Here is a 26,731-nt window from a genome sequence, read left to right on the forward strand (position 1 = left end):
TTTCTTTCTTTTACTTGTATCTCTTTACTTCTCATTCATGTCTTTTTAGAAGCACACGTTGTTTCTGAAGGATTCTTTTCAACGTAACTATTTATCAAAAAGTTTATTAACAAAAATGATCGATTCTCATTGTGAAAATCGTCCTCGAATTACTTTTCGAATATTCCATAGATCTCGTAATTATTAGGATCATTTAAAATTCTGACCCGAGTGCATTTTTCTATTTCAGGTAAGTAGTGGTCTCCGATCGTTTGCAAAGCGAGCGGCCCGAAGCCGCCGCACCGGACGGAAGATATGCGAAGCAAGCAACAGCCGAGGCCTTCCTTCCGGTGGCCGCAGCAGCGCGGCGATAATCTAACCGGTAAATATGACAAGTGTAACAAAAATCGTATTTGAAATCGCACGCATGTTATTATATCCCTACTTCTTCACTCAGATTTATACTAAGTTTTGCACTTTGCAGAGGGAAAGAAAAGAAAATCCTTTATTTTTCTTATCTTTCTCCAAACCCTTACAGCACTTATTTATGCACGCACATGTAGTATATACGCACACTTAAGCAGCACCATTTCTCGATTTAAATGGCGACGGCAACGGAAGAAAAAAGAATAAAAAAGTACTTACTATATATATATATATATATATATATATATATATATATATATATATATATGTACGTATGCACGTACGTATGTATGTATGTATGTATGTATGTATGTGTGACGATTCGTGTGAAAGTCATTTTAAAAAAGTGTTATCCCATCGCGTATCACAGATATTATTGTTAATTTGCCGATTCTTCGTGGTAACACGGTACAATATGTCAATGTATCATGTAATAAATAAATCGTCGCAACGAAATTGCAACTAACGACGTTCATACTTTTCTCACGTTCAGAAATTGCCATTCATTAGCATTTGCCGTCATCCTTGCTCTCAACGGAGAGCCTCGTAAATCGGTAATGTAAAGCGGTGTATAAGGCAAAGCTGTGGCCGAAGAAACATGACCGATACGACGACGTTATGGCGATCTATAGGTGGGCACAGGTAGTACGATCTCCTCTCTACCTTCGATCAGACAGGCGGCAGGTACCCGTGATGAGGTTTGCACAGGTGTCACTCTGACGGGATACATTCTATAATACTTTCGAAGTTTTACGATATATTCGAACGTCGTTATTTTAATTGCTTCACAGTATTTCCCTTTTGATATTTTAAACGGTCATTGACTCGATCCACATCTCGGTTTATACTTAAAAATTTTAATATTATCGAAAAGAAGGTTTGACGTTTTCTTTCTATATCGCGTGACACGAATCGCGATCGATTGAAAGTTTAATAATGAAATTATAATTCCCTTTTCGTTTGTGGTTTTTCACTTTCTTTCTTTTTTTCTTTTTCTTCTCTTTCTTTTTATTAAAAATTTTCATTCTTTCCCCTTTCTTTCATTTCTTTTCTCCTCTCGTTTCGATATTAATGTTTCTTTATTGCAATCGTATGCTCGCAATCGTAAAACAACGGAGAACGATTTTCAATAAAAAAAAGAAAAAAAAAAAAAAAAAAAGAAAAAAAAAAGAAAAAAAAAAAATACTTGCTCGTATAAATAGAAATTCGATCGATTTTTTTTTTTTTTTTTTTTTTTTTTCTTTATTTCAAAATAAATAATAAATAGATTTTGAGAGTTAAGCGATACAATCAGCGGCGTACACCTATATCATCCAATCAATTAATGAACAAATTGAATTAATATTTCATATCGTCAGTGTTTGCCGTAATTATTTGTCGCGTAAATCCAAGTTAACGTAGCTCCCTTTCCTGTTCGTTCGAATATAATGCGAATAAGTTCTAGTAAACAATTATAACGATGAAAATTTGAAACATCTAGGATGAAAGATACGAGGAGCATTTTAATTCATATCGATTTCTCTCCCTTTCTCTCACACTCCTCCTATATACTCCTGTCCATCGTTCGTTGTTATACGTAAAGGGACGGAGGCAAAGAGGATCGTCGATAATTATGAGATCCATTATAAAGGTAGTTCGACCTATTTTCAGATAACATAATGCTTTATGGTAATGAGCGAGTCCCGCCGAGTCCAACATACAAAATTGCGGTCATTTAAATAAAACTTTTTATTGGGCTCTCACGGACGGACGTTAATATAGCGGCGCAATCAAGCAGCGAGGATAACGAAACAAACCCGACGAGATCGACTCGAGCTCAAGCTCGCGGTGTCGCTCGGTCTCGATCGTCATCTCGATTCTCGTCGTCTCGATCCCAACGTTTCGAAGTAAAGACACGAAACGGTGTCGTAAAAGCGATAACCGAGCGACTTTTCTCGATCTGCTTTGCCTGTCCGTAAAATGTGCAATCAACCTCGATTTCACAGCGAACGATCGTCTTTGAGACTGAACAGAGAAGATGACAAGAGAGAGAGAGAGAGAGAGAGAGAGAGAGAGAGAGAGAGAGAGAGAGAGAGAGAGAGAGAGAGAGAGAGAGAGAGAGGGCGAGAGGAAGAGGGAGAGAAGAAGTCGTCCTTAAAAGCTCTCCGATCGTTTCGTACGTCGTACGGACGTATAATTCTCGATGATAACCTAATTTAATTGCTTTTACAGTAAGCTTTATCTAACTTTTTTCTTCCTCTTTTTGTCTTTCTTTTTTTTTTTTTTTTTTTTTTTTTTATTTTTTTTTTTTTTCTATTCCTTTTTTTTCTTCAAGATCGAGATCGTAAATATCTCTCCAGTCGTCGTCGAGTAAAGGAAATAAATTAATTGTTAAGTTTTCACACATAAATAGATATATTTTGTTCTATTTAAGATCTTTTTCAACTGTTTAAATTATTATTTTCGATCGTAAAGTTTAAAGTGTCCAGGATGAAGACGGGGTTAAGAATAAATCTCAAACTTTTTATTTTGAAATCGCACGTACAAAAATATTTCGTATATGTGTCTCTTGGTGCGGACGTACCTCGCGAAAATGTGGTGGCAATAATTTTGGGATACCTGAAAGTATCAGTCGAACTTGTTACGCGTCAGACAAACGTGATGCATCGATTCAAGTAAGGGTAATAAATTTGCTTCGGCGCGTGTCATCGGATCTGTCGCGATAAAAGTTACAAGAACGTGCGAGCAGGCGTATTCGAAAAGATTATATATATGTGTATGTGTATATGTGTATGTCTGTGTGTGTGTGTGTGTTCCGGTTCCACCTATTTTTTTTTTGTTTTTGTTTTTTTTTTTTTTTTTTTTTTTTTTTTTTTTTTTTTTTTTTTTTTTTTTTGGAAGAGATAGTTACGTACGTGATAATTCTGCATTTGTCGTTTCCGTTTCTTCACTGATCTTGAACGATGCAGGTGTAACAACCGGTTGTTATCGTGTATATAACCTATCTAGGTACATACGCTGAGAATAGAGTTGGGTATGAGTATTGTACGGGAACGTCGTCTATGGCACGCTCGTGAAAATTAGAGTCGTTCTTCGTGATTTATCGTCACACGCTCATAGCTCGTACCTTTTTATGAGGAAAAAGAGAAGAGAAAAAAAGCTGCTTCGTCTAGTTACGAGATCTCTCTCTCTCTCTCTCTCTCTCTCTCTCTCTCTCTCTCTCTCTCTCTCTCCAGGTAATTTTCAAGTTCTCTCTCAATATGAAATCAACGTGGAAGTTACGAGGTTTAATGTATTAAATGATCGTCTAAAGGAGTATCCGAGGGATTCGTTTATTGATGTGTATAATATAATACGTAGGGTTCTTGGAAAATCATAGAAAGGAAAGATCGAGAAAAGGGATGCGACGAGGATGACGTTAGTAATGGTGGGGAGTGATGGTCGAGGGTAAATGCGCGAGGGCCGCGTGTGCCCGACAAACAGGGTCGTCAAGAGGTGACTTTGACTCTCCACTGCTCCAGCTGCTCTCGTCCCCCGTATTAGTAATCGTCGTCTCGCTCGGTGATAACCCGTGGATGACATGACAAGTGAAAACCTGTATCCGCGGGTATACATACATATATATATATATATATACATATATATATATATATAGACACATATATAGATAACCACTTTTTCCTTGTATTTTTCTATGTGTGCACTTTGCGCTAGATAGGTAGTAGACATATATATATATATATATATATATATATATATATATATATGTATGTATATATATATATATATACTCATGCGCAACGAGAGCTATCGGTGCACGTCTAAATGAACCGTTATACCTTCTGCTTTGATTTCAAAGAGAGAAAGAGAGAGGATCCCTAACAGCCGAGGAATATTCATTTAAATATCTGTCAATACTCGAATCCAACGAGGGCTGTCGTCGGGGCCGGGGGCGGACTTACGTGCCCTCCGTTGCTCACCACCGGTCCTCCGGTACTCCAGAGAGAGAAGCGGAGGTCCCGTCGGTTCTCCATCGTCGTCGTCGTCGTCGTCGTACTAGCCTTTTCTCTCTTTCTTTTTCTCTCTCTCTCCTCTCTCTCTCTCCCTCCAGCATTCTCTCTTCACCAGTGCGATACTCCTATACCGCACAACCACGCTTACGGACGTCTGATCTCTGTCGTACAGGTATTTTCGATTCACCTTTGTACTCGTCCCGTCATCTCCGTACGTATTACCTCTCTTTTCCTCGATTCTCGATGCTTTCTCTTTCTCTTTCTCTCGTCTCACTGTCCGGCGCAGCTTACGTAGCTTATCCTTTTTATTACAGATATACATATATACATTCATATACACACACACACATATATACGTATGTACGTACATACCTATCTACATACTATATGTAGTAGATACGTATCCGAGTACTATCGACCCTTCCTTCAAACTCCTCCTCCGCCCTATCTACCATCGAGATTTCATTTATTACACGCGACCTATCGAATATGCGTTAACCGTAAATTCGTAACATTCGTAACGGACAGACCGCCAATGCATTTAGATACATACTAAAATCGAAGATGCCTTTACGTGGATAGAATTGAATAAAGGAACGTAGCTTTGTCTATTAATAATAGATAGATACACGTACTCGTCATGATAGGATTAAAAAAGGAAATTAATCTGACTGGCTGAGGATGAGCGAATGGTGGTTGGTTGAAAATGAGAGGACGATTTTGTGTAAAGGGTGGAATGAAATGGGGAAAGGGGGTTGACGGTGGGCTAAAGATAGGGACAGGGGAAGGAGAGGAAGAAGGAAGGAAGGAGCACTTTGCGTGCGTCATTTAAGAGAAGCTTAATGCCGCCGTAAAACGCGGCTAACGGCCGACTCTCGTCAGACTCTTCACGAGCCGGAGGGTGTTCTTACGCCCTCCTCCTCCCTCCCCCCCCCCACTCCAAGGTCTTGCCTTGCCCTGCCACCACACAGTGGTTCTATCTACCTCTTTAGTCTCATGAAGCGTTCAGCGACGTCGCGGACTAGCATCTTTATCGTGAGACCGGGAAGGACCGGTCGTCCTTCCTTCCTTCCTTCCTTCCTTTCTTCCTTCCTTCCTTCCTTCCTTCCTTCCTTCCTTCCTTCCTTCACCGCTCTGTCCTTCTGTCGGATGACGTCAGTGTCCACTTTATGTATGTCCGACATTGTGTGTGTCGACTTTATACGCGCAACATAGTAGGTATTTCGTACTAATGCGTTGTTACTTTACGATCGCACGTTACGATTACGTTTAGCTTTTGATAGTCCGTAAGAGATTTTTCGAGGACGTCAGCCGTGTGTTCTCGTGTAGGAGGAATATCGTTGGTTTTATCATCGACTTCAAGTAACAGTCAAGGATACCTTTCTATGTAGATATCTAGCTAGACGTACATACTTACTTTATTCTTCTCTACAGTTTGTCCTCTGATAAAATGCCGAGAAAATGGTATAGATAGTGCGAATTGTAGGTGGATCGTTACACGGGATACCAGTTCTCGATGGAAAGTGTAATAACGGAGTGGTTGAGTGAGCTATATATACATATCAGTACATATATGCTTACGTATGTACATGCATACGCACGTATACACGAATAAAATTGAAAATATTGAGCTCTCTCTCTCTCTCTCTCTCTCTTTCTCTTTCTCTTTCTTTCTTTCTTTCGAAGAAGAAGAAGAAATCTTTTGGATTTTAGATCAGTAAAATGTTCATTTACGAAACGTCGGGACTTATTTGAACACGACGGGAATTATTTGAGCTAGTTTCATCGTCTTAACTTCGAACGACGAAAGTCAATAGAGTGAAAGAATATCGAATATATGAAATCGATCATATTCATCAAATTGTGTTCATAATAGAATTATGTTCGTAATTACGTTCGCAGTTTTTCTATTTCATAATCAAAATGATTTGCGTTTTTCAAAAATCAACTTTGTACAATGAAATGCAATTTTGCGTAATGAAAATCAACGAGAAACTAATAATATATGATAATGATGAATTCGCATAACATTAGAATGGATTACATTACTATTGTAGCCTATGAAGTTTGGACTTTTCTGTTTGGTTAATGTTCTCATTCACTCCTTTGCATGTGCGAACATTCTCTTTTATTCTCTCTTTCTTTTTTTTTCTCTTTCTCGCTCGCTCTTTTCGATATCGTCGACAATCTTTCTCTCTACGGATTTTCCGCTTTTTTATGATAGCCGTAAAATGGTGTATGAATTTTTATTATTATTACCGACCGACCGACCAACCGACCGACCGACCGATCGACCGATCAATCGACCTACCGAACGACCGAATGAACGAACGACGAGCACTCTTTCCACCCTCTCGACAATTTGAAACGCGCATACGCCTCATACGTGTTCGTGCTCTGCGTGTCGTGCGATGTCGGCGCATTAGAAAAAGTGTCTCATTCTCTCTGTTATTCGAATGGTGATATTTTTTGGGCGGGGTTTTCTTTTTTCTTTTCTTTCTTTTTTAGTTTCAAGGTGAAATTTAAAGTATCCGTGAAATATCCTTTTCTTTCTTTTTTCATTAATTTTTTTTCTCGTCCCTTCCCTCGCCTCCCACCTTTTTTCTATTATTTAAAACAAGTCATATGCCGTGGGTGAATTTAGAGTGACCTGTTGCTGGATCCAATAGACGCGAGGGATTAACGTTTCTATCTGATTCACGAGAGACTCTAGTAACGTTGCTAATATCGTTTTAAAGATCTTTTAAAAGGATGAAACTTTTTCAATGCATAAACAATACGAAATTTTTCTGCACGGACAAGTTTCCTTGTTTTTTTTTTGTACGCGCGACAGAAAGACCGCTTCGATGTAGCTGCCTGATACGTGCTATTCAAAAAGGAAAACCGGAAAGAAGGAGGAAGAAAGGTAGGAAGATAGAAAGATAGGAAGGAAGGAAGGAAGGAAGGAAGGAAGGAAGGAAGGAATGAAGGAAGAAACGAACGAATGAACGAACGAAAAGACCAGAGGCTGTGCATGGACCGGTTGTAGTACGGACCCCTCGGGGGTGACATCTCCGACGTTGAAGTCTTCTCTCTTTTTTCCTTTCTCTCTTTTTCTCTCTCTCTCTCTCTCTCTCTCTTTCCCCCACCCATTTCCCATTTACTCGTGTCTCTCCGTTCTCCGACTCCGGTAGCCCTACTAGGAGCATTTTAATCCACCCGACCGACGTCACTCCGAAGCTCCGAATAATCAGCCCGAAATTCGTTGCGAGCTGCGGAGGCAGGCGAATTGCTGCGAAACGCAACAAAAGAACGAGATATTAGTCGGCAGCAGCTTCGTTGCTGTTGCCGGTGAGGCTGCTGCTGGTCGAGCTGGAGATGTTGAAGCCCCTACGGAGGAGTGACGTCCTCTCGACCGCACTTGATTTTCGTCCTTCCCTCTGCGCTTCTCTTTCTCTCTCTCTCTCTCTCTCTCTCTCTCTCTCTCAGCATTCGCCGACAGGACGAATAATTAGGCCACGACTTCTCCCAGTCAAATATTTCATGGTTGTTCTTGTCTTATCGAAAAAAAGAGAGAGAAAGAAAGAGGAAGAAAAAGTGACAGATTTAGAGAAAGAGAAAGAGAGAGAGAGAGAGAGAAAGAGAGAGAGAGAGAGAGAGAGAAGAATAAAGAAAGGAGTTACGATGAAAACAAAAAAAAAAAAAGAAAAATAATAATTTCGTTCATTTTATTGATCCTTTTATGATAGAACACTTACATTGTCTTTGTAAAGATCCGTTTGTTGAATCACGTCAAAATGGATCGATCGATGGATAATGGTCGACGCAAAAGGAGAGGGGTAAGAGAGGGAGGGGAACAGGGTTGGAGGAAAAAGTTGAATATCGAAAGGATTAACCACTGACAAACGTGTTGTTCGTTACGCTCGAACGAATACGCATCGAATGCGTCGTTGTCTGTACTAGGAATGATAGTAACGAACGATGGGAAAATCATGATTTATGCCACTTTCAGCCAATGCGATGTACAAACCGAAACGATGTGTACGAGAATCATCGATAATCCCGTGTCTTCGTTGCATTCGCGGCTAGTCGTTAATAAAACATTCCAAAGTAACTTGGCAGAGTAATTAAAATATACATATATATATATATATATATATATATATACATATACACGTACTTATATTTTTTGTTAATTTTAAAGATTGATCAACGTATAATTATTACAATATCTTTAACATTAAAATCTAGCGAAATCTAAGAAACATATTCGCGAGTTGAGTTACGTATGTACGCCGACGTGGCATCTAATATATTTATATATATATATATGTGTGTGTGTATGTGTGTATGTGTGTATGTGTGTGTGTACGTATACCGCGTGTGTATGTATATGTATGTATGTAAGTACGTATCTATGTACCATGTGTATGCGTGTATGTATATACCTTTCATCGAATCGTCTGGAAAGCTTTACTATCGCGAACAGAATAGAATCGCTGCCACTCAAGAAGCCATAGTCGACGTCGCGCTGACGAACCAACAAGGCCACATCGGATGTGCGTACGATGGGAAAACCGGCCCCGACATTTCTCGGTTGTCTTTCGTTAAGGAGTCACCTTTTCTCAGAATAATTGAGAATTTTTATTTACGATTAAATCACTCATTTACATTACATTTTTCGTCGATCTCGCGTTCTCGCCTTTTTTTTTTTTTTTTTGTTTTCTTTCTTTCTTTTCCTTTTTCCTATTTTTTTCTTCTAAAGATATATAATTCGTACGCGCACGCGCACGAGATACATTGTGAAATACTCAAAGACCAATTGGTTCCGAGCTTGAAACATATATACATAAATATATATATATATATATATATGTATATACTAATAGTTATATTCACGTACCACGATGTGTTAACTTTCTTTGCGGAACACGGTTATATCACATGGATTATGAAGGCAACGTAAATCTAAGTCACACGCTGAAAACTACGTATAAGATGTTTGCAGCGTGAGATATCATAAATAAATTTCGACGTACATTTCGATTCGTTTTGATCTGTTGAATACCATCCAAGGTTGGTATCAAACGGCGTCAGCGGTATTCGTCTGCGAAAGAACGCGATCATCGAAATATATTTTTCGTTGGCGTTGCTTGATTACGAGATGACACGGATGCATAAATGAAAAGTACGAATCTCAAGAGGTTAAGCGAAAGAGAGAGAGAGAAAGAGAAAGAGAGAGAGAGAGAGAGAGAGAGAGAGAGAAAGAGAGAAAGAGAAAGAGAAAGAGAAAGAGGATAGATACGCTGTACCGTTCGTATTCGCGTTCCTCTCGTGTTCGTCTCATTTCTATCGCATCCGCTTTGGTCGGCCTCATCCGTCGAGAATAGTGAAGCTGCCAACGATCCGAATGCGATCGGAATGAGTCGATGCCACTCAAGGAGCCACGGACTTGCGGAGAAGCCGACACAAGGCCGCGTACGATCGTAAAACGATCGTCAATCGAACGAACGATGTTGATGTACACGCATTCACGTTCTCGTACAGCCGATCTCCGTTGCCAAGTGCTGCTCGGTTTTTGCTTTTTTTTTTTTTTTTCCCCTACTACCAATCTTCCTTCCATTCTCCTTTCCTACTCGTGTCCATTCACAATATTGGCATCCTGCGATAGGTACTATTGGTATTTTAAAAGTACGATTTTTCTTTTCTCTCTCTCTCTCTCTCTCTCTCTTTTTTTTTTCTTTTGCTTTTCAACAAACGTTTCTCTTTTTCTTATTCTCTTTGGGTTCAACTATGTCTCTAGTTGCATCTCGTATCCCACGCTTTGTGCAAGCAGCTTAATTATAATACCGTGATATTTATTACCACGTTGTGTATCGCCTATTTCCGTCGACGGCCGTAGGTGGATCAAGTGAACTCTCCCCGCGCTCTTTGCGTGAAAGTAAGATAAGAATTTGACTGTTAAACGTCTCGTACGACAATACTCTTCGTGACTTTGAACATTTCTTTTTTTCTTTCTTTCGTTTATTTTTTCTTTTTTTACGTACATTCTTTTACGATCAACTTCGACAAAAGACTTAAACAAAGAATCCTATTGTAATTTAAAAAGACGGACGAATATCGTTCGCACGTATTTGAAATTAATCGCTCTTTATCTTATTTCCTATCGATCGTATTAATTAGTATGATAATAATTAATTTATCATTGTATCGTCGTACTTGTTGAGAAAATTGACCGTTATATTTTTCGTTGGTCGACGTGTTAGAGAAAAAAGAAGAGAAAAAAAAAAAGACGAAAAAAGGAAAGAGAAAATAAATCGACGTAGATCCTTTTCTTGCGAGTTTATGTACTCGTTAGTTAGAGTAGAACAGACAGGAGTGACGAAGGATGTTTAGAGTAGCTCATGCGAGGTCTTAGGTCCTTAGGAGTCGCTGAGCGATGCCAGTTCGTTCCACCGGACGCTTGGGTTAATAACGAGCGAGTTTCTTCTTTCTACGAGAAGACAACAAATTCGTCGGTTTGATTTATTCAGTGCTCGTAGAAAATAATGAAAAAGTTTTTAACTGAAATAAACTAGTAATAATAAAATGATTAATATAAGGTTAATCACATAATATAATATAAGAATATAAGGTTAAAGTACATAACGTTAATCGCTATTTTACTTCGGTTCTCATACATACATATATACATACATATATACATACATATATACATACATATATACAAACATATATATATATATATATATATATATATATATATATATATATATATATATACACGCAGTAAGAAGCGGAATTCGCGTGTCTGTCCGCTAGATTTATAGGAGAACGAGCGTGATAAGGACGAGGGCCGAATAATGCGGTCCTTCTCCTTCTTCACCTGCCAGCAGGCGACCCTTCCTCTCATTTTTAATTCCCCCCAGGGCTCTCGTTGGACAACCGATTTCGTTAGATCTTATCTACACCGCGGCAACGGTGATTCCAGGTGAGCCTTCCCATTGAAATGGAAGTCGCACGACGGGGTCCTTGCACCCGCGCGGAGTTTCACCCGCGTCCAGCTGCTTACGCGGAATAACGCGCGAATAGAATTCATTTCTCCTTTCCTTCTTTACTTCTATACTTTTTTCCTTCCTTCATTCCTTCATTCATTCATTCGTTCTTTCCTTCCTTCTTTTCTTCCTTTTTTCTTTTTCTTTTTCTTCTTTTTTTTTTTTTTTTTTTTTTTTTTCTTCCTTTCTTTTTTTTACGACGAACTATCATTCTTCTCCGAACCGTTATTCCCGATCTCGAGATAATCTTTAATCCTCGAATACGAGGAGACTTTTATTCACGGTTCTTTGTAATATTTTCCCAAGTTAGTGAAATCGCGTGACATCGATCGATCAATCGATGATTCTGTACGATCGATATCGTTTTGGATCTATCGGACATATTTACGAAATAGTTTCAATTTACATCAATTATCTGGCAGGTGTACCAAAAGCAGCGGGTGAAAGAAGATTTTTTCGATTCGTTCCTTTTTGTTTTTTGTTTTTTGTTTTTTGTTTTGTTTTTTTTTTCTTTTTTCTTCTCTCTTTTTTTTCTTTTATCTTTTTTCCTCTTCGTCAGCTTTCATTTCGTAAGAGCTTACATCACAGTTAGGCTCGATGGGAAATTTTTCGACAACAAAGCGATATCGATTAGGCCCGATCATTCATAGTTTTCTCTTTGTAGTTTAAAGAGTTGCTTTTTCTTTTTTCTTTTTGTTTTTCTTTTTTGTTTTTTCTTTTTTTCCCCCTTTATCCCGTTACGAGTAATATACAAATGCATCGACGAGCGTCGATGATTTTTCGATTTCTCGATCGATCGGAATCTCTTACGTCGAGCAAATATACGTTCGACGCTCGAACGATTAACATCGGGTGTCTCTGGTTGATACCCTGTCACAAACCTGTTTCTTTCGAAAGTAATGCGATTTTCCTCGTGCACGTGTCACTCCGATGTAAGATATATACCCGCGTCGCGGTATCGCGCGTTGAACATTAACGCCCGACATCGATCATTACCGTGTAAAGCGCAACGTAAAGTCAAACTCATTGCGCACGATTTCTGTGATCTATTAATTGTCCTCGGTTCGTCGGGCCCCTTTCGTGCTACGTCATGTATTTTTTCTTTATTATTATTATTATTATTATTATTATTATTATTATTTCTTTTTTTTTTTCCTTTCTTTTTTGTCTAAGTTGGAACGGATCGTCGATAAGAGAGCGCGCCCACTTACATCGAATCGTGATCGATTAATTTCAGACGCACAGAAACGAATCTAACGACATTATTTGAGACATAGGATTGACCAAGATAAATTGTACTGATGAACGATTAGCCTATTCCCCCCATATTAAATTCGTTTAATACTAATTGTCGCTTATTATTATTATATGTTTAAAGAATAATAATGAGACATGTCACGGTAGATGAAACTTGTTTCTCTTTTGCTTATCTTTTCTTTTATATTTTTTTTTTTTTTTTTTTTTTTTTTTTTTTTTTTTTTTTTATTTGTTACCACGAATAATATCCTTTCGTCCTTTCAAGCAATTTGACGGGCGATATACGAAATAATTAATCGTCTTGTTTGATGACGAGAAACTCCGTCGCGAATCCGCGATATGTACCGATACGTATGTAAAGGACGTCGATATCTTGCGAAACTCTCAATATATACGGTATATGTTTTTGCAAAAATTTGGCATATAAATATGGTGAGATATAGGAGGGAGAGGTAAAATCGAAAGCCAGTTCGTTGCGGTCTTGATCGCCATCGTCCTATACGTTACCATCGTCGTCAATTATTGTGATTATATGCAGTCTGGCTAAAGCCTGTCGGAATCAATCGCCATGGCGAAGTAGGAGGTAAGAAGAAGCCATCGAAGAGACCTCGCTTTCCCTCCTCTCTCGTACGTGTCACATAGCAATTAATATCCTCGTCGCGACGACCTCGATCCGTCTCCGTGCACCTGGCTTTCGTCTCGCACCAGAGAAGCTCCGAATGACGAGACTGAAATTAATATTCGGAAAACGAGATCAATCGAGATCCGCTCGAATTTTCAAATTTTCTTTTCCTTTTAAAACGAATCCTCTTCTATATTTTTCCTTTTCTTTTTTCCCCGTTTCTTTTCTTTCCCTTATTTCCTTTCTTTCTATCATCGAATAATAAGATAGGTACAGGATGCATACAGATTTTTCGTCTTTATTTAATTCTCGTCTTTATCATTTCAAAACGATCTAAACACCTCATTTGTCGGACGCGTTGAAATGCATTGTGAACACCTGATTGAATAACGCAAATGCAAATACTTACTTATATACCTGACCAACCACTTACCTATCTCAAAGCGATTTTATTCAGATCAGATTCGAACCACACTAAATATTACAATCGGATTTTCTTCTTAGATATTAGAGAGAACACCGTTTCGAAACGATCGGTAAAACGTCGAGCAACGAACGATCGTTCCTTTCGATACATGCTCCTCTATTGTTAGTCGCTGTTAATAATTATTCCCGGTACCGCAATACTATTCGTTGTAGGTATTCCGTACGCATTCAGCCTCGTTTCCGAAGCCTTTCTCTCTCTTTCTCTTTCTCTCTCTCTCTCTCTCTCTCTCTCTCTCTCTTTCTCTTTCCGTTTCGCTCTTTCACGTTGAAATTATTTGCAATGGAGCTACGTAAAGAGTGTTCTTCCATCGAGGAATAAATTCTGATCTCTATTGCAACAGTCGGTCGATCGATGTAAAACGCTAAAAGGCTCTCTCTCTCTCTCTCTCTCTCTCTCTCTTTTTATATTTTGATTTCTTTCTTCACAACTTTCCAAGAAACTTTCCAAGATTTCGTCTATTTCCTTCACATTCTTCTCTTCAACCCCGAACGCGTTGGAATTATTTTGCAATTCGCAGAAAAAAAGAATAAAGGAGAATTAAAAAATAAAAAAATAAAAAATTACAAAAAAAAAAAAAAAACCAACGCAACGAGAGTCGTATAGGTACTTTGAGGAGAACAATAAATGTTACGGGTCGCGCATTGCGCTAACAGCTGGTTACGATAAATCATGTTACGTACGTGCTTAAATCAATGTCTAAATTCTCTTTTAAGTCGCACGCTGTTCATTTTGTAAAAAGAGTATTATTGATCGTCGTTCCTTTGTGGGGTCGCGCATACTACAACTTTCTGAGATAGGCGCGATATCATCCGAAGCTTTCACTACTCTTACCTCTTTATTCTATCCTCCCTTATTTGAAAATCCTTTCTTCTTGCATTTTAAAAAGCATAATTGAACGACTTTGAATTTTCTCAGGGGAAACGTATCGAGAGAAAATTCCTATTGCAATTTCAACGTTGACCAATGATGAGTTCGAAAAGTTTTCAATGGTGCTGTTATGTGGCATGCGAAAAGATCTAGACGAAGAAGAGGATGGCTGGATCAAGGGCAAAGAAGCAAAAGAGATAGAAAGAGGGGGAGAGAGAGAGAGACAGACAGAGAGAGAGAGAGAGACAGACAGACAGAGATAAACAGACGGACAGAGACGAGAGAGCGAAGTGGACTGTCCATCCTGTCCATCACGTTGCCGGCGTCAGATTATCGTTCTGACACTTTCCGAGTTATTCCAGCCATGTGTTGCCTCCTCGACGATGTTCTTTCGTTCTCTCTTCTCTCTCTCTCTCTCCCTCCCTCCCTCCCTACCTCCCTCTCCCTCTCTCTCTCTCTCTCTCTCTCTCTCTCTCTCTCTCTCTCTTTCTCTTTCGATCTATCCAAAAAGACGAGATAGTTGCTTCCTCTTCTCTTCCTTTCTACCTTCGTTCTTCATCCTCGTTGTCATCTCCTCTCCATCGACTTAAGCAACTCCCCAATGTCCGCCTACTTGAGAAGAGCTTACACGTGTGCGTTTGAAGTCCGGTCGACCCGTTTGACCGGTGTCGATCAAATTTCCGAGGACGAGATTATTCAAGGACGTCGACGAGATCGAGACAAAGCCTTCTTTCGTAGCGTATACCATCACCACCACCACCACCACCACTACCATTACCATCATGATCATCACCATCAGCACACGTAGCCAACGATTCCACATGGAATCTTTTACTCCCTTTTATCTCGTCTCTGTTCTTCTCTGTCTTTCTCTTCTTCTCTTCTCTTCTCTTCTCTTCTCTTTCTCTTTCTCTTTCTCTTTCTCTTTCTATTCTCTTCTTCACTTCGGATTCACTACCGTCTCCTATTAATTTTCTAGGGAGCTCGGGACGGAAGAACTCCTCTCTCTCTCTCTTTCTCTCTCCTTTGCTCCATCTCATCCGTATCTGCTCTTCTCACTTCCTTCTTCTTCCGTTCTTTTTAAGTCGATTTAATTCGATACGATGGCTACGCTTCGTTCAACATCAAGAAGAGCTCAGATCTGTTTACAGTAACCGCAGTCGAACGTATTTTTGCTCTTTTGTGCGTTGCCGTTTTTATCCTTTAAGGATCGACACGATTTTCACACCACGAATTTGATCTGAACGTTAATTGATAGTCCTCGATCAAAAGTAAAGGAAGAATAAGAAAAGAAATAAAGGAAGACCAAAAAAAGGGAGACGAAAAACATTAATATATAATACTATACACGTTAGAGAGATAGAGAAAGAGAAAGAGATAAAGAGAGAGAGAGAGAGAGAAAGAGAGAGAGAGAGAGAGAGAGAGAGAAAGAGAGAGAAGGACCAAGGAACCAATAAAAAAGGAATGAATTTTTTTTTCAATTCTCATGTGACAATAGGATATTCTTTGTTTGTTTAGGAAATTAAAAAAAAAAAAAAAAAAAAAAAAAAAAACGAAACAAAGATATAATACGAATTATCTAGGATCTTTGATACGATCAAAGAGTCTCTCATTAATAATTCGCATTGTTTATACAATAGTTATATAACTGTTATAAACATAATAAAACTTTAATCCGATACATCCTAATTATTCAATCGTTATCGCGATATAACCAAAATAAAATGTACTTATCTACGTGACGTTATCTAGCGTACGCGTGATAAGGTCGCGATAAAAGTTGCCGAAAATGTGTGCAATTTTATTTCAGTTTGGTTTATAGATTGTCAATACATTTTTCGAGGCGCATTAAAAGGCAACGGTTATATAGGCAGAGCGAATTATTCACGATGAGAAACCGTCTCACTGTTGTCAGAGAGAGAGAGAGAGAGAGAGAGAGAGAGAGAGAGAGAGAGAGAGACGGCGGATACACAGGAACGTGCGTGTGACCCCGACCATGCGCGTCATTCAATTAATAATTCAATCATCGTTCTCGATTGGATTACCTTTCGAATGATAAAAAAAAAAAAAAAATAAATAAATAAATAAAAATGAAGAAAAAAGGGGGAAAAAATGGGGAAAAAAAGAAAAAAAAAAAGAAAAAAAAAAATGTTAAAAGCGGCGACGACGAACAAAACTCCGGAGAGAGCACAGTGTGGGATTGCCATTACGCACACGCGTCCGTGCATTCATCGAATTACTTCGGTATCGAACTCATCGATCGACGAGAATGGCAATATCCAGCAAGATTCTTGCGCTTATACCGACTACCTCGTTCTATCATCTTTATTTTTATTTATTTTCTTCTTTCTTTCCTTCTCCTTTTCTTCCTTTTTATCTTTTTGCATATAAACAAACAATGCCACCGTTCTTACCCCTTTCTCCCATCCCTAATGCCCATCCCCGGTCCCCACGTATAAAATGATAATTTGATCTTTTTTCCTTTCGACGATAAGCTTCGTAAAAATTTCTTTCGTTTTTTTTATTTTTTATCTGTATATATATATATATATATATATATATATATATATATATATTCTCGCAGTTGAATGATTAGCGGATTTGTGTCTGTCACTCACTAGTTGAATGTTTCTCTGTACGTGTAACATATGGACGTATGTATATATGAATGTGTATATCTATATATATATATGTGTGTGTGTATGTATGTATTTACGTGTTTATCTATGCGCAGAAGTTAACGTACTCAAAAGCAGTTCGCTATGTTACGCTTAGTTACCAGTAACGTAACCTATCGATTCATAGTTCATCGACATCAATCAGCAAGCTGCTCTTAATTGCTCGAACCTATTACTATAGTTCATGTGTATATATATATATATATATATGTTTACGTGCTTGTATGTATATAGATATCTATGCATCTATAGGTAGATATGTTAAGTAACTTCCGACCAATTAGTATACTAACGAAATCACATTTCTTTTCTGTTTCAGGTAAGGATCACGAGAGTCTATGGGAATCACGGCGTATACATAATAGTAGATACACTATAACTTAATGGTTCCGTGAGTATTCGCTCGTGCGACATTGAAAAATGCAGGTCGGATTTGCACGCAACGAGCTTCTCCTCGCTCGCTAATTATTATCAGGCGTTAATTGATGCAGCGATGCACTCGTTACGTGTCTATTATTAGGTAGGTAAAGCAAAAGTATAATATACGGATTGGTAGTGAGCCGTAGGGGTATTGCGAAGGATTGGCCGGGGTAAAGAGAAAGAAGAACGAGGGGTGAGGAAGAATTGTGGGACTGGGTGGCGAGGGGGAAAGAGGACGAGACGGGGATGAGGACGAGGAGGAAAGAGCTAGAGGAAACATCGGCGACGCGTATTAAAATGCAAACATTTCGTTCTGTACGGACGGTTAATGCCTCGTTCGGTTCGGACGCGTCGACCAGGTAATTAAATCGAACGAAATTACGAACGATTAATGGTCCGAACGCGTTCGGAGGTCACGCGCGAAATCACGAAGTTCCCGACAAAAAGTATTGAGCTCCCGTTTCGATCTTTCTCTACGGACAATACATATGCGTTGTATATTACGTGCGCGTACAGAAAAATAATACGCGATTACCTAAAAACAGAGAGCGCATTTCCGCGATTGAACGCAATGCGACGCGAAAAATATTCATACGATTTAATAAACGTGTGTCCTCTTCTCTTTCACTTTTGTCTCTTTCTCTCTCTCTCTCTCTCTCTCTCCCTTTTTCTCTTTTTTCACTATGCAGCATACAATGGGGTTATCGAAAAAAAATCGTACCACATTGGAATATGAAAACTTAAGCGTTGCTTTCCGTTTGAGCGTAAATTCGAAGCTTGTACGTGAGTATAGATATTCATGAAGCCTCTTTCATGACTATATCATACTCTGATGAATATAGAAATGTTGCAGAAATATTGTTAACCTCTCGAAGACGATCCTCGATCGAGTCGGCAAGTTTGTAAATTAATTTCTCCGATACTTTACGATCTATTGGAATTTCCTGAAATACGAGTTTAGAATCTCACTAGTTCGCGTATAGCAAGAGAGAGAAAGAGAGAGAGAGAGAGAGAGAGAGAGAGAGAGAGAGAGAGAGAACGCATCCGAGCGCATAAAACCGCACGCTCGAGAGCTTGTGTCACGATTTATAGTAAGCGACGAGTTTATTTTACTCGGACGACATACCACTACCAATATAAATAACTTGTACAATTCTAATTAGCGAATAGCGATGCACGGTTACGACACAACTCGTAATCCGGAACAGTTCGTGGAATAACATATCGATTGGATATGTGAGAGTTGAATGAAAGAGAGACCGGGGGTTATAGAGTGCCCAAGAGAGAGTGAAAGAGAGAGAGAGAGAGAGAGAGAGAGAGAGAGATAGAGAGAGAGAGAGAGAGAAAACCGAATATAACTTCGATCGAACGTTTATCTCGTCCGGAGCGATGTTCATCGAGGCGTTCGTTCACAAAGTTTGACAAAGTAAAAGTGTGCTGAAATGATCGGCATGGAATAAATTTTGAAAGATATATCGAATTGAAAATTTTTCTATAATATATTTTTTTTTTTTTTTCTTTAGCGGGGTTATATTATCACATTATCTTAGGTCTTAACACACGAGATGTTACAACCTTAGCCCATCACCACTACTAACACCGACGTAACCATTATCGCAAAATACTGCAGATGCATCTCTCTACCCTCACAGATATGTCCATGGACATTAGCATAACGGTAGTAGCTTACACATATAGGACCGAGCAAGTCCGTACCAATACGCGTGTAGGTTAATGCTCGTACTCGTGAGTGGTGCGACATCCCCCTGATGAAGTTGAGCCGCGACGTGTAATAAGGGTCACGAGAAACGAGATGGACGGACGGACGGACGAATGGATGAACGGATGGACGGACGGACGGACGAATGAACGAACGAACGTTGGTAAAAGGAGAAACTGGATGATATCAGGGACGGATCTTCGTCCTACCTTCTGGAGACGTTGGTCTCCGTACCATCTGAAAATCTCATGATTCTACGACTTTTTGTTCTTACCTACATACATATATCTTTCTTACATATATATATATATATATATATATATATATATATATAAACGTATGTACGTTCATATATACATACGTACATACATACATATGTACATAAGACTCGAACGTCTTATTCTTCATTCAAGATATAAAACTTGTTTAGAGATAGTTATATATACCATTCTTGATGGAATCCTCAAGAACTTATTAGCAAGGAATTATCCTTTGCCGTGGCAAATAAGTGAAAATAAAAAGAAAGATCGGTGTAATTGATAAAACTAAAAAAAAGAAAAAAGAAACAGAGAAAAGGCAAAAAAAAAAAAGAAAGAAAGGGAGTCATTGTCATCGGTGAAAAGAGCGATCGAAAAAAATGCTACCGCTGTCGAAGATAAGTTAGTACGTCCCTGGAAGAGGTTGACACGTGGGGAGGACCTGTCGAGGGGGGTAGAACTGAGGCTGGAAGCGGACGTGACACGGCCGTCTTGTGACCCGTACCGTCCCACCGACACTACTCCTTCCATGTCTCTCTCTCTCTCTCTTCTCTCTCTCTCTCTCTCTCTCTCCTCACCGACATCCACCCCCGAGCCGCGTTCCACGACGGCGACCGACCGCCACTAGTCCAGCTCTATTGTTGTTATTATTAAAGGGGGTCGCTGGGGGTGGCTGCCGGCCGGGTGAGAGGGACGATGACGGAAAGGAAGGCGGCGTCTGCAGGTGACAGATGAAACAGCCACCCTCCATCTCTCTCTTGCTCTTGCTTTCTCTTTCTCTCTCCCTCTCTCTCTCTCTCTCTCTATCTATCTATCTATCTATCTATCTATCTCTATCTCTCTCTTTCGTTCTAGATCTCTCCCTCCTTCTCTTCTACTGTCGAATACATGCGTCTTTCTCTCTCTCTCTCTCGTCTCTCGTCTCTCTCTTTCTCTCTCTCTCTCTCTCTCTCTCTCTCTCTATCACTTGCACATACACGTAGAACGGAACACAGGAGCTTTCTCTCTTTCGTTACTGCAAGCTCACGTTCACCCTTCACGTACTACACCACACAAACCTTTGGGTCGCTGTCGAAGGCTCCAACTTCCTTCAAACTCTCGGACCGAAACCTCTGGACAGTCTCGACACTGTCTTCCGTGGACGGTTTAATCCATCCTTTAAGCTGTCCTTCAAATCCCATTTCGTATCCCGTTCTCATTACTCTCCCACGGTGTGCTGTCGGTAACAGGAATCAATCGTTATGAAATATTATTCTACCGTTTCAATTGCGAATTATCTTTAAATAAAATTTCTTTGATATAAGAAATCTTTTATATTCGATATTCGTACGTTACTTTCTCTTTAGCGACCAAAAACATTTAGGTAGGTGTGTATTTAATTCGGATATTGCGAGGTTAATGATGCCAAGAAACGTCTTCGCCATGCGAAAACTTCAAATGCTTATTGCTCTTTTCAATGCTGTCAGACGGCATCCCACGCGTTGGCTTCAAATTAACAGCCTCATGCGTGATAGCAATTACCATGCATTTTCTACAAACAGATTTCTGTTCTCGTCCGTCAAAATGCGTCATTAGGGACGACCGACGGTGAAGCAAACCCGTTGGTTCAACGAGACACACTGGTCGAGAAATCGCCTTGATTTCGCGAGCTAAAGTTAGTGCTGGCTTTGTTCGCGCTTGTTCAATCCAAATCTACTCTCCTCAACCTTCCTCCTCCACTACTACTTCTTCTTCTTCTACTTCTTCTTCTTCTTCTTCTTCTTCTTCTTCTTCTTCTTCTTCTTCTTTTTTCTCTCTTTTAGTTCGTAGGAATTTATTAAATCCAAACGCGTTTCCGTTCCACTCAATTAAGGATATACATGATATAGGAGAGAGACAGTACTTGTTTGATATTATATTCTGATATCTAATATACTCACCATGAAACGTAATAGAGATCTTTCAAAAATATCTTACAAGGTATATATATGATTATATTTTATTCTTATATCTAATATACTCACGATGAAATATAATGGAAATCTTTAAAAAATATCCTACAAGGAATTTTCATATACATATATTCTTAAATAGTAGTCGTCCTTTTGAATTTGTGTCGTAGATAGCATAAAAAAGGAAAGTAAGAAAGAAAGAAAAGAAAAGAAATAAGATGGAAAAATAGATAGAAAGAAAAAGAAAGAAAGAAAGATGGATAGATAAAAAGAACGGACTACATACTTACGTTTACCAACTTCGAATGAATCTTCCTCATTCCTTCTTTTTCTTTTTTTTCCTTCTTTTTTTTTTTTCTTTTTTCTTTTTCTATTCCACTCTGAAATAACTCGCGTCAAGATATATCACTGGTCGCTCGGTAATCGCACCCTCATCTCTTCCACCCCTCCTCTCATCCCACCCCCTATTCGTCCCCCTTCTGCACGTCCACGTCTGTCTTTCTCGCGTCTTCTAGCTTTTTCTCGAAAGGACTCGGGTATCCGAAAGAAAAGAAAGAGAGTAAGAAAGAAAGAGAGAGAGAGAGAGAGAGAGAGGGAGGGAGGGAGGGAGCAAAAAAAGAGAAACCAATAAAGCGCCGTAGCGCGCGATATCCTCGTGAAAGTCCAACCGACTGTTACTTTTCGGTTTCCCGACAACCGCCACTTTCGTCGTCTTCCTTCGCCTCCTCCGCCTTCCGTTCCTCTTTCTCTTTCGGAGTTCAAGACAAAACTCCCTCCTACTTTGTCTCCGCTCGCTGAATATGCAATGAAGTCTACGAGTCTGATTTCCAACGCCGTCTGTCCGTCCGTCACGTTATTCGCTCAGAATTGTCCTGTCTTCCGTAGCACCAAGAGACAGCCCTTTCTTTCCAAGGTTAGTCGGCCTACGTCAATGCGATTGAGATTATTGGAATACCGCTGACAGTATACCAGTGAAAGCCGAGTAAATCTTTTTCTTTTATAGTTTCGACAAAAGTCAAACGTTTATTTTCTTTTCTTTTTTTGTTACGTAAACATTATCTTTTAATTATTTTTTTTTCTTTTTTTTTTTTTCTCCAAATATTTCAAAACGATCAAAAAAGGAAAAACTTTGAGGTTTACGACAATCGGACATCGCGTGCAACAATGCCCGAGGTTAATCAGTTTTGGCAAGGCGATCCCGGTGGGAGTCTTGGGCGAATGAGTCGGCAGCGAACACAATAGTAGTTTTTCGAAAGCAATGTAGGTTAGGTCTTCTAAAGCCGAATGGTCCTATTCGAAGGTCCGTCGATGCTCAGAGCCGTCTATCCAAAGAGACGTCGGTGGACGCCCAGGCGTCGTCGCCGTTCACGGCATTGATCTGTCGGACGGTAGTCTTGATATCGATAGGGGGAAAAGGGGGAGGATGGTGGTGGTGGCGATGGCGGTGGTGAAGGTGGGAGTCCAGAAACCGGCTAGGAGGGTGTCTACTCCTTCCTTTACCCCTTCCATTTACTCACCGGACAGGGTTCTAGGTATATATATATATATATATATATATATATATATATCGTCGTACTGGTTTATTTCGTATCTGGCGATGTCAAGCGCGAGCGTGAGAAAGAGAGAGATAGCAGTTAGATAATCAAAGTTCACATTGATGGTTGGAAGAGGTATAGGGAACGGGTAGGGGAGAACGTAGAACGGTCAAGTCGAAGCGTCACTTTAGCAGACGACTCGTCAGTCGTCACCACAACCTTCGACTCATTACATCCCTTCTCTTTTCTTCCCTTTGCTCTTTCTCCTCCTCCTCCTCTTCGATGAAAGTTTTCTTCTCCTTTCCTCTTTCCCAAAAGCTCTCCCTAACCTTCCTCCTCTTTCTCTTTCTCTTTCTCTTTCTGTCGGTTTCCCTATCTCCCTCTTGACTAGACGAATGAGTTAGCCCCCAAGCCTACCTCCGCACCGACGAGACGTTAATCGAGGGAAATTGAACACACCGCAGTTTTCGACGCTCGATTAAATCCCCTTTTGACGTTTAAACCCTTTCTCCTAACAACGTCCCTACTTTGCTTTGAACAAGGAACAGATACTTTTCAACATTGGCTAAGTATGTACTTAAACATATTTGGGATTCGATGTAAAATGTAGAAGATCGATTTTCTTTTATTTTTTGTAAATACGTCGAAGGAGGGGAAAAGGCTTAAGCTTTGTCGAAGACCATCTAGAAAACAAAAACCTTTTTGCCAAGTGATCGTCGATGAAGCGGCTCTTAATGACAGCCTCGGAGTTTATGGTCGCAGACAGAATTCCACGAACTCTCTCTCTTTCTCTCTCTTTCTCTCTCTCTCTCTCTCTCTCTCTCTCTTTCTGTCTGTCTCTTTCTCTCTATTTCTTTCTTTCTTTATTTCTCTCTCGACGAGATCGTCATTACGGTAAGCCCAACAAATTGTAAAGCGGTCCCTGGGATCTGGCTTTACCACGAGCCAAATTTAAAGTATAACATCAAATTAAGCTCCGAGTTTTGCTCTTGATCGTCTGTAATTACGAATCAACCTAATTCGAGACGTCGTCGTCTAAATGAGCGAACGAGTTTATTACGAGTCCCAAGAATCACGTTTCCATTCGATGATACTCGGTGGTACGTTCTCGAATAGAGGGCGATAATTATTAGCCTTGTCGGTAGACTTCTAGAATAGTTTCGGTTTTAGTAATTATTAACCGTCGACAGTCTCAAGAGTCATCCCCTTTTCAAGGTAACCGACGGACAGAGGGACAGAGAGTGAAAGAGGAAGAGAGAAGAACTTGAAGGATTTGGGTTAGGTTGGTTGGCTGACCTGCTTGACAATCGATTGACGGCTGTCGCCAAGACACTCCACCCTTGCCACTTCGCACCAGCGCCCACTCTGCTTCGATCAATTCTCGTCGTCTTCAACGACGTGGATCTTGTCTTCCTTTTCCGACGGCACGAATAAGTTCCCCCTAATTATCCTCGTTCGTTCGATATACCAAAGGAGGGGATTCCCTTGTGGAATGGAGGGGACAGAACCATTAGCCGTATTTCAACTCCCTCGTGCTAATTCACGATTCATTATCTTTTTTACCTGTTCCACTCTATTAACGCCGCGTCACGTGGACGATACATTAGATACGCACGACATATGGAAAACAAATGTTCTATTGCATTCGTCTAGGATCATTGATCTATAGAAAATTATCAAAGAAAGAAAAGAGAAAGAAGAGAGAGAGAGAGAGAGAGAGAGAAAGAGAGAGAGAGAGAGAGAGAGAGAGAGAGCGAGCAGATACGAAGGCATAGACAAGGTGTTAGAACGCGGCGAAGGAGAAAATGTACAACGGGACGGCCATCCCTCATAGCTCATGGCACAAGTGGTTATAGATCCGTACGGATGCTTGCACACATGTACATACATACATACGTACGTATGCCTTGACGAGAGAGAAGACACGAACAAGCTCTCTCACATACGTTTGAACTTTCACGGTGTGCGTTGTCCGCGGGAGAGTCTCGAGTTGGAGGAGATGAGGGGGAGGAGAAGGAGGAGGAGGATGTGGTGGAAGAGGAAGAGGACGAGGAGGAGAAGGAGAAGCTCGTAGAGGGAAAGACGGGAGTGGGAGAGATGGGGGTGGTTATACCGAGCAGTGCTGGATATTATTTGCCGAGGACAGTGACAAACGCCCGTCAACGTCACTTCCACTCGCAGCACCACCCTACTTGTTCTCCTCCAGTGACACCAACACCACCACAGTTACTACCACCTCTACTACTACTACTACTACTATTACTTCTACGACTACTGTTACTACCACTACTACACTACTACTACAACTACTACTACTAACAACGTCGCCAACGGTAGCAATACCAGCACCTTCCTTCTCCTCCGCCTTCACCTAGCATTGCTCCTTCTTCCTTCTCCGTTTGTCCCCATCCTTCTTACTCTTCTCTCTCATGGGAGAAGGCGAGCGAGGGACGTGACGAGCATATCTAGCTCTGGACCGACTCGTCATCTCTAGCAGCCATCGTGAGGCGCCTCTGGTGACTGCTATACACCACCATCTAACATCGATGCCGACATATTCGTTCTCTCTCTTTCTCTCTCTCTCTCTCTCTCTCTCTCTCTCTCTCTCTCTCTCTCTCTCATACACAGACATACACTCTAATACTTTCTACTGTATACGTGGAATTGAAGGAAGTGCGAAGAGACGACCGAGGATCGGAGGTTGATGCCAGGGAAGGTAGCATCAACTTGAAGAAGCATCGGATGGGAGGATATGAAGATGGGAGGTGTAGAAGGTAGAAGAGGTAAGGTAGGAGGCCAGACATGACGTATCGCGGTCTCACGTCATCCTGTCTTACGCGACGCTGTCCGTCAGGCAAACGAACTTCTGCCGCGTTGAGAATATACGAGCTCCTTCTCCTCACTTCTCGACTCCATAAAAAATCGTTATCGCTAGCGCGTTCGCTCCCATGCCACGAGTACGGCGACAAAGGCTACGGTGACGTTGACCTCTTGTTCTCTTTGAACCTCTTTGAACCGGTCGTCTAAACCGACTATGTTCCTTCTGACACGGCTCGATTTCTAAATGACATAAAATGTAAGTTATACACGGACCAGGAACACGGGAGGTTTTCATTTAACTCGACAAATGACGCCTTATATAATTTAAACCTAAGAAATAAGGAATCCGATCGTTCCCAGTTAATAACATTCTCGATCATAGTTTTTCCATCTGAGGCAGATTCACACGATTATTACGGCGGACGTCGCACGTCGTTAAGCGACGCTGCATAGTATAACTAGACGAATGGTCTAGTAGAAATGAGAAGAGCGGGGTTAGTTACGCGCAGAAGGGTGCAAGGGGTGTAAGCGGGGGAGGTGCGGGGTAAATGGTGAGACCGTTAGTGCGGAGTGAGTGAGAGAGAGAGAGAGAGAGAGAGAGAGTGAGTGAGTGAGAGAGAGCTATTGGCGGGACAGGGGAAGAGTCAGGGACGTAGGTAGTCATTATGTGGAGGGAGGTGACGTCACTGACGGTGACGGATGGCTA

The 26,731-nt window shown here is 40.4% G+C and overlaps 1 protein-coding gene across 7 annotated transcripts in view; it reads left to right on the top strand.

Moving 5' to 3' along the window:
- The window catches only part of LOC124956426 (protein tiptop), a 147,217-nt gene that overhangs the window by 92,802 nt on the left and 27,684 nt on the right, over nucleotides 1-26,731 (top strand). For 3 of the 7 annotated variants that reach the window (XM_047512222.1, XM_047512223.1, XM_047512221.1), the window contains one exon: nucleotides 230-361. The exons of 3 other annotated variants lie outside the window; for them this stretch is intronic. In XM_047512222.1, coding sequence (XP_047368178.1) covers nucleotides 295-361 — 67 coding nt within the window. In that variant the 5' untranslated portion in view covers nucleotides 230-294. Of the gene's footprint in view, nucleotides 1-229; nucleotides 362-6,886; nucleotides 7,303-26,731 lie in introns of those variants that run through there. One more of the 7 variants, XM_047512219.1, reaches the window with a different exon arrangement.

The sequence above is a fragment of the Vespa velutina genome, chromosome 22 (assembly GCF_912470025.1).
Source record: "Vespa velutina chromosome 22, iVesVel2.1, whole genome shotgun sequence".
NCBI classification, from domain to species: domain Eukaryota; kingdom Metazoa; phylum Arthropoda; class Insecta; order Hymenoptera; family Vespidae; genus Vespa; species Vespa velutina.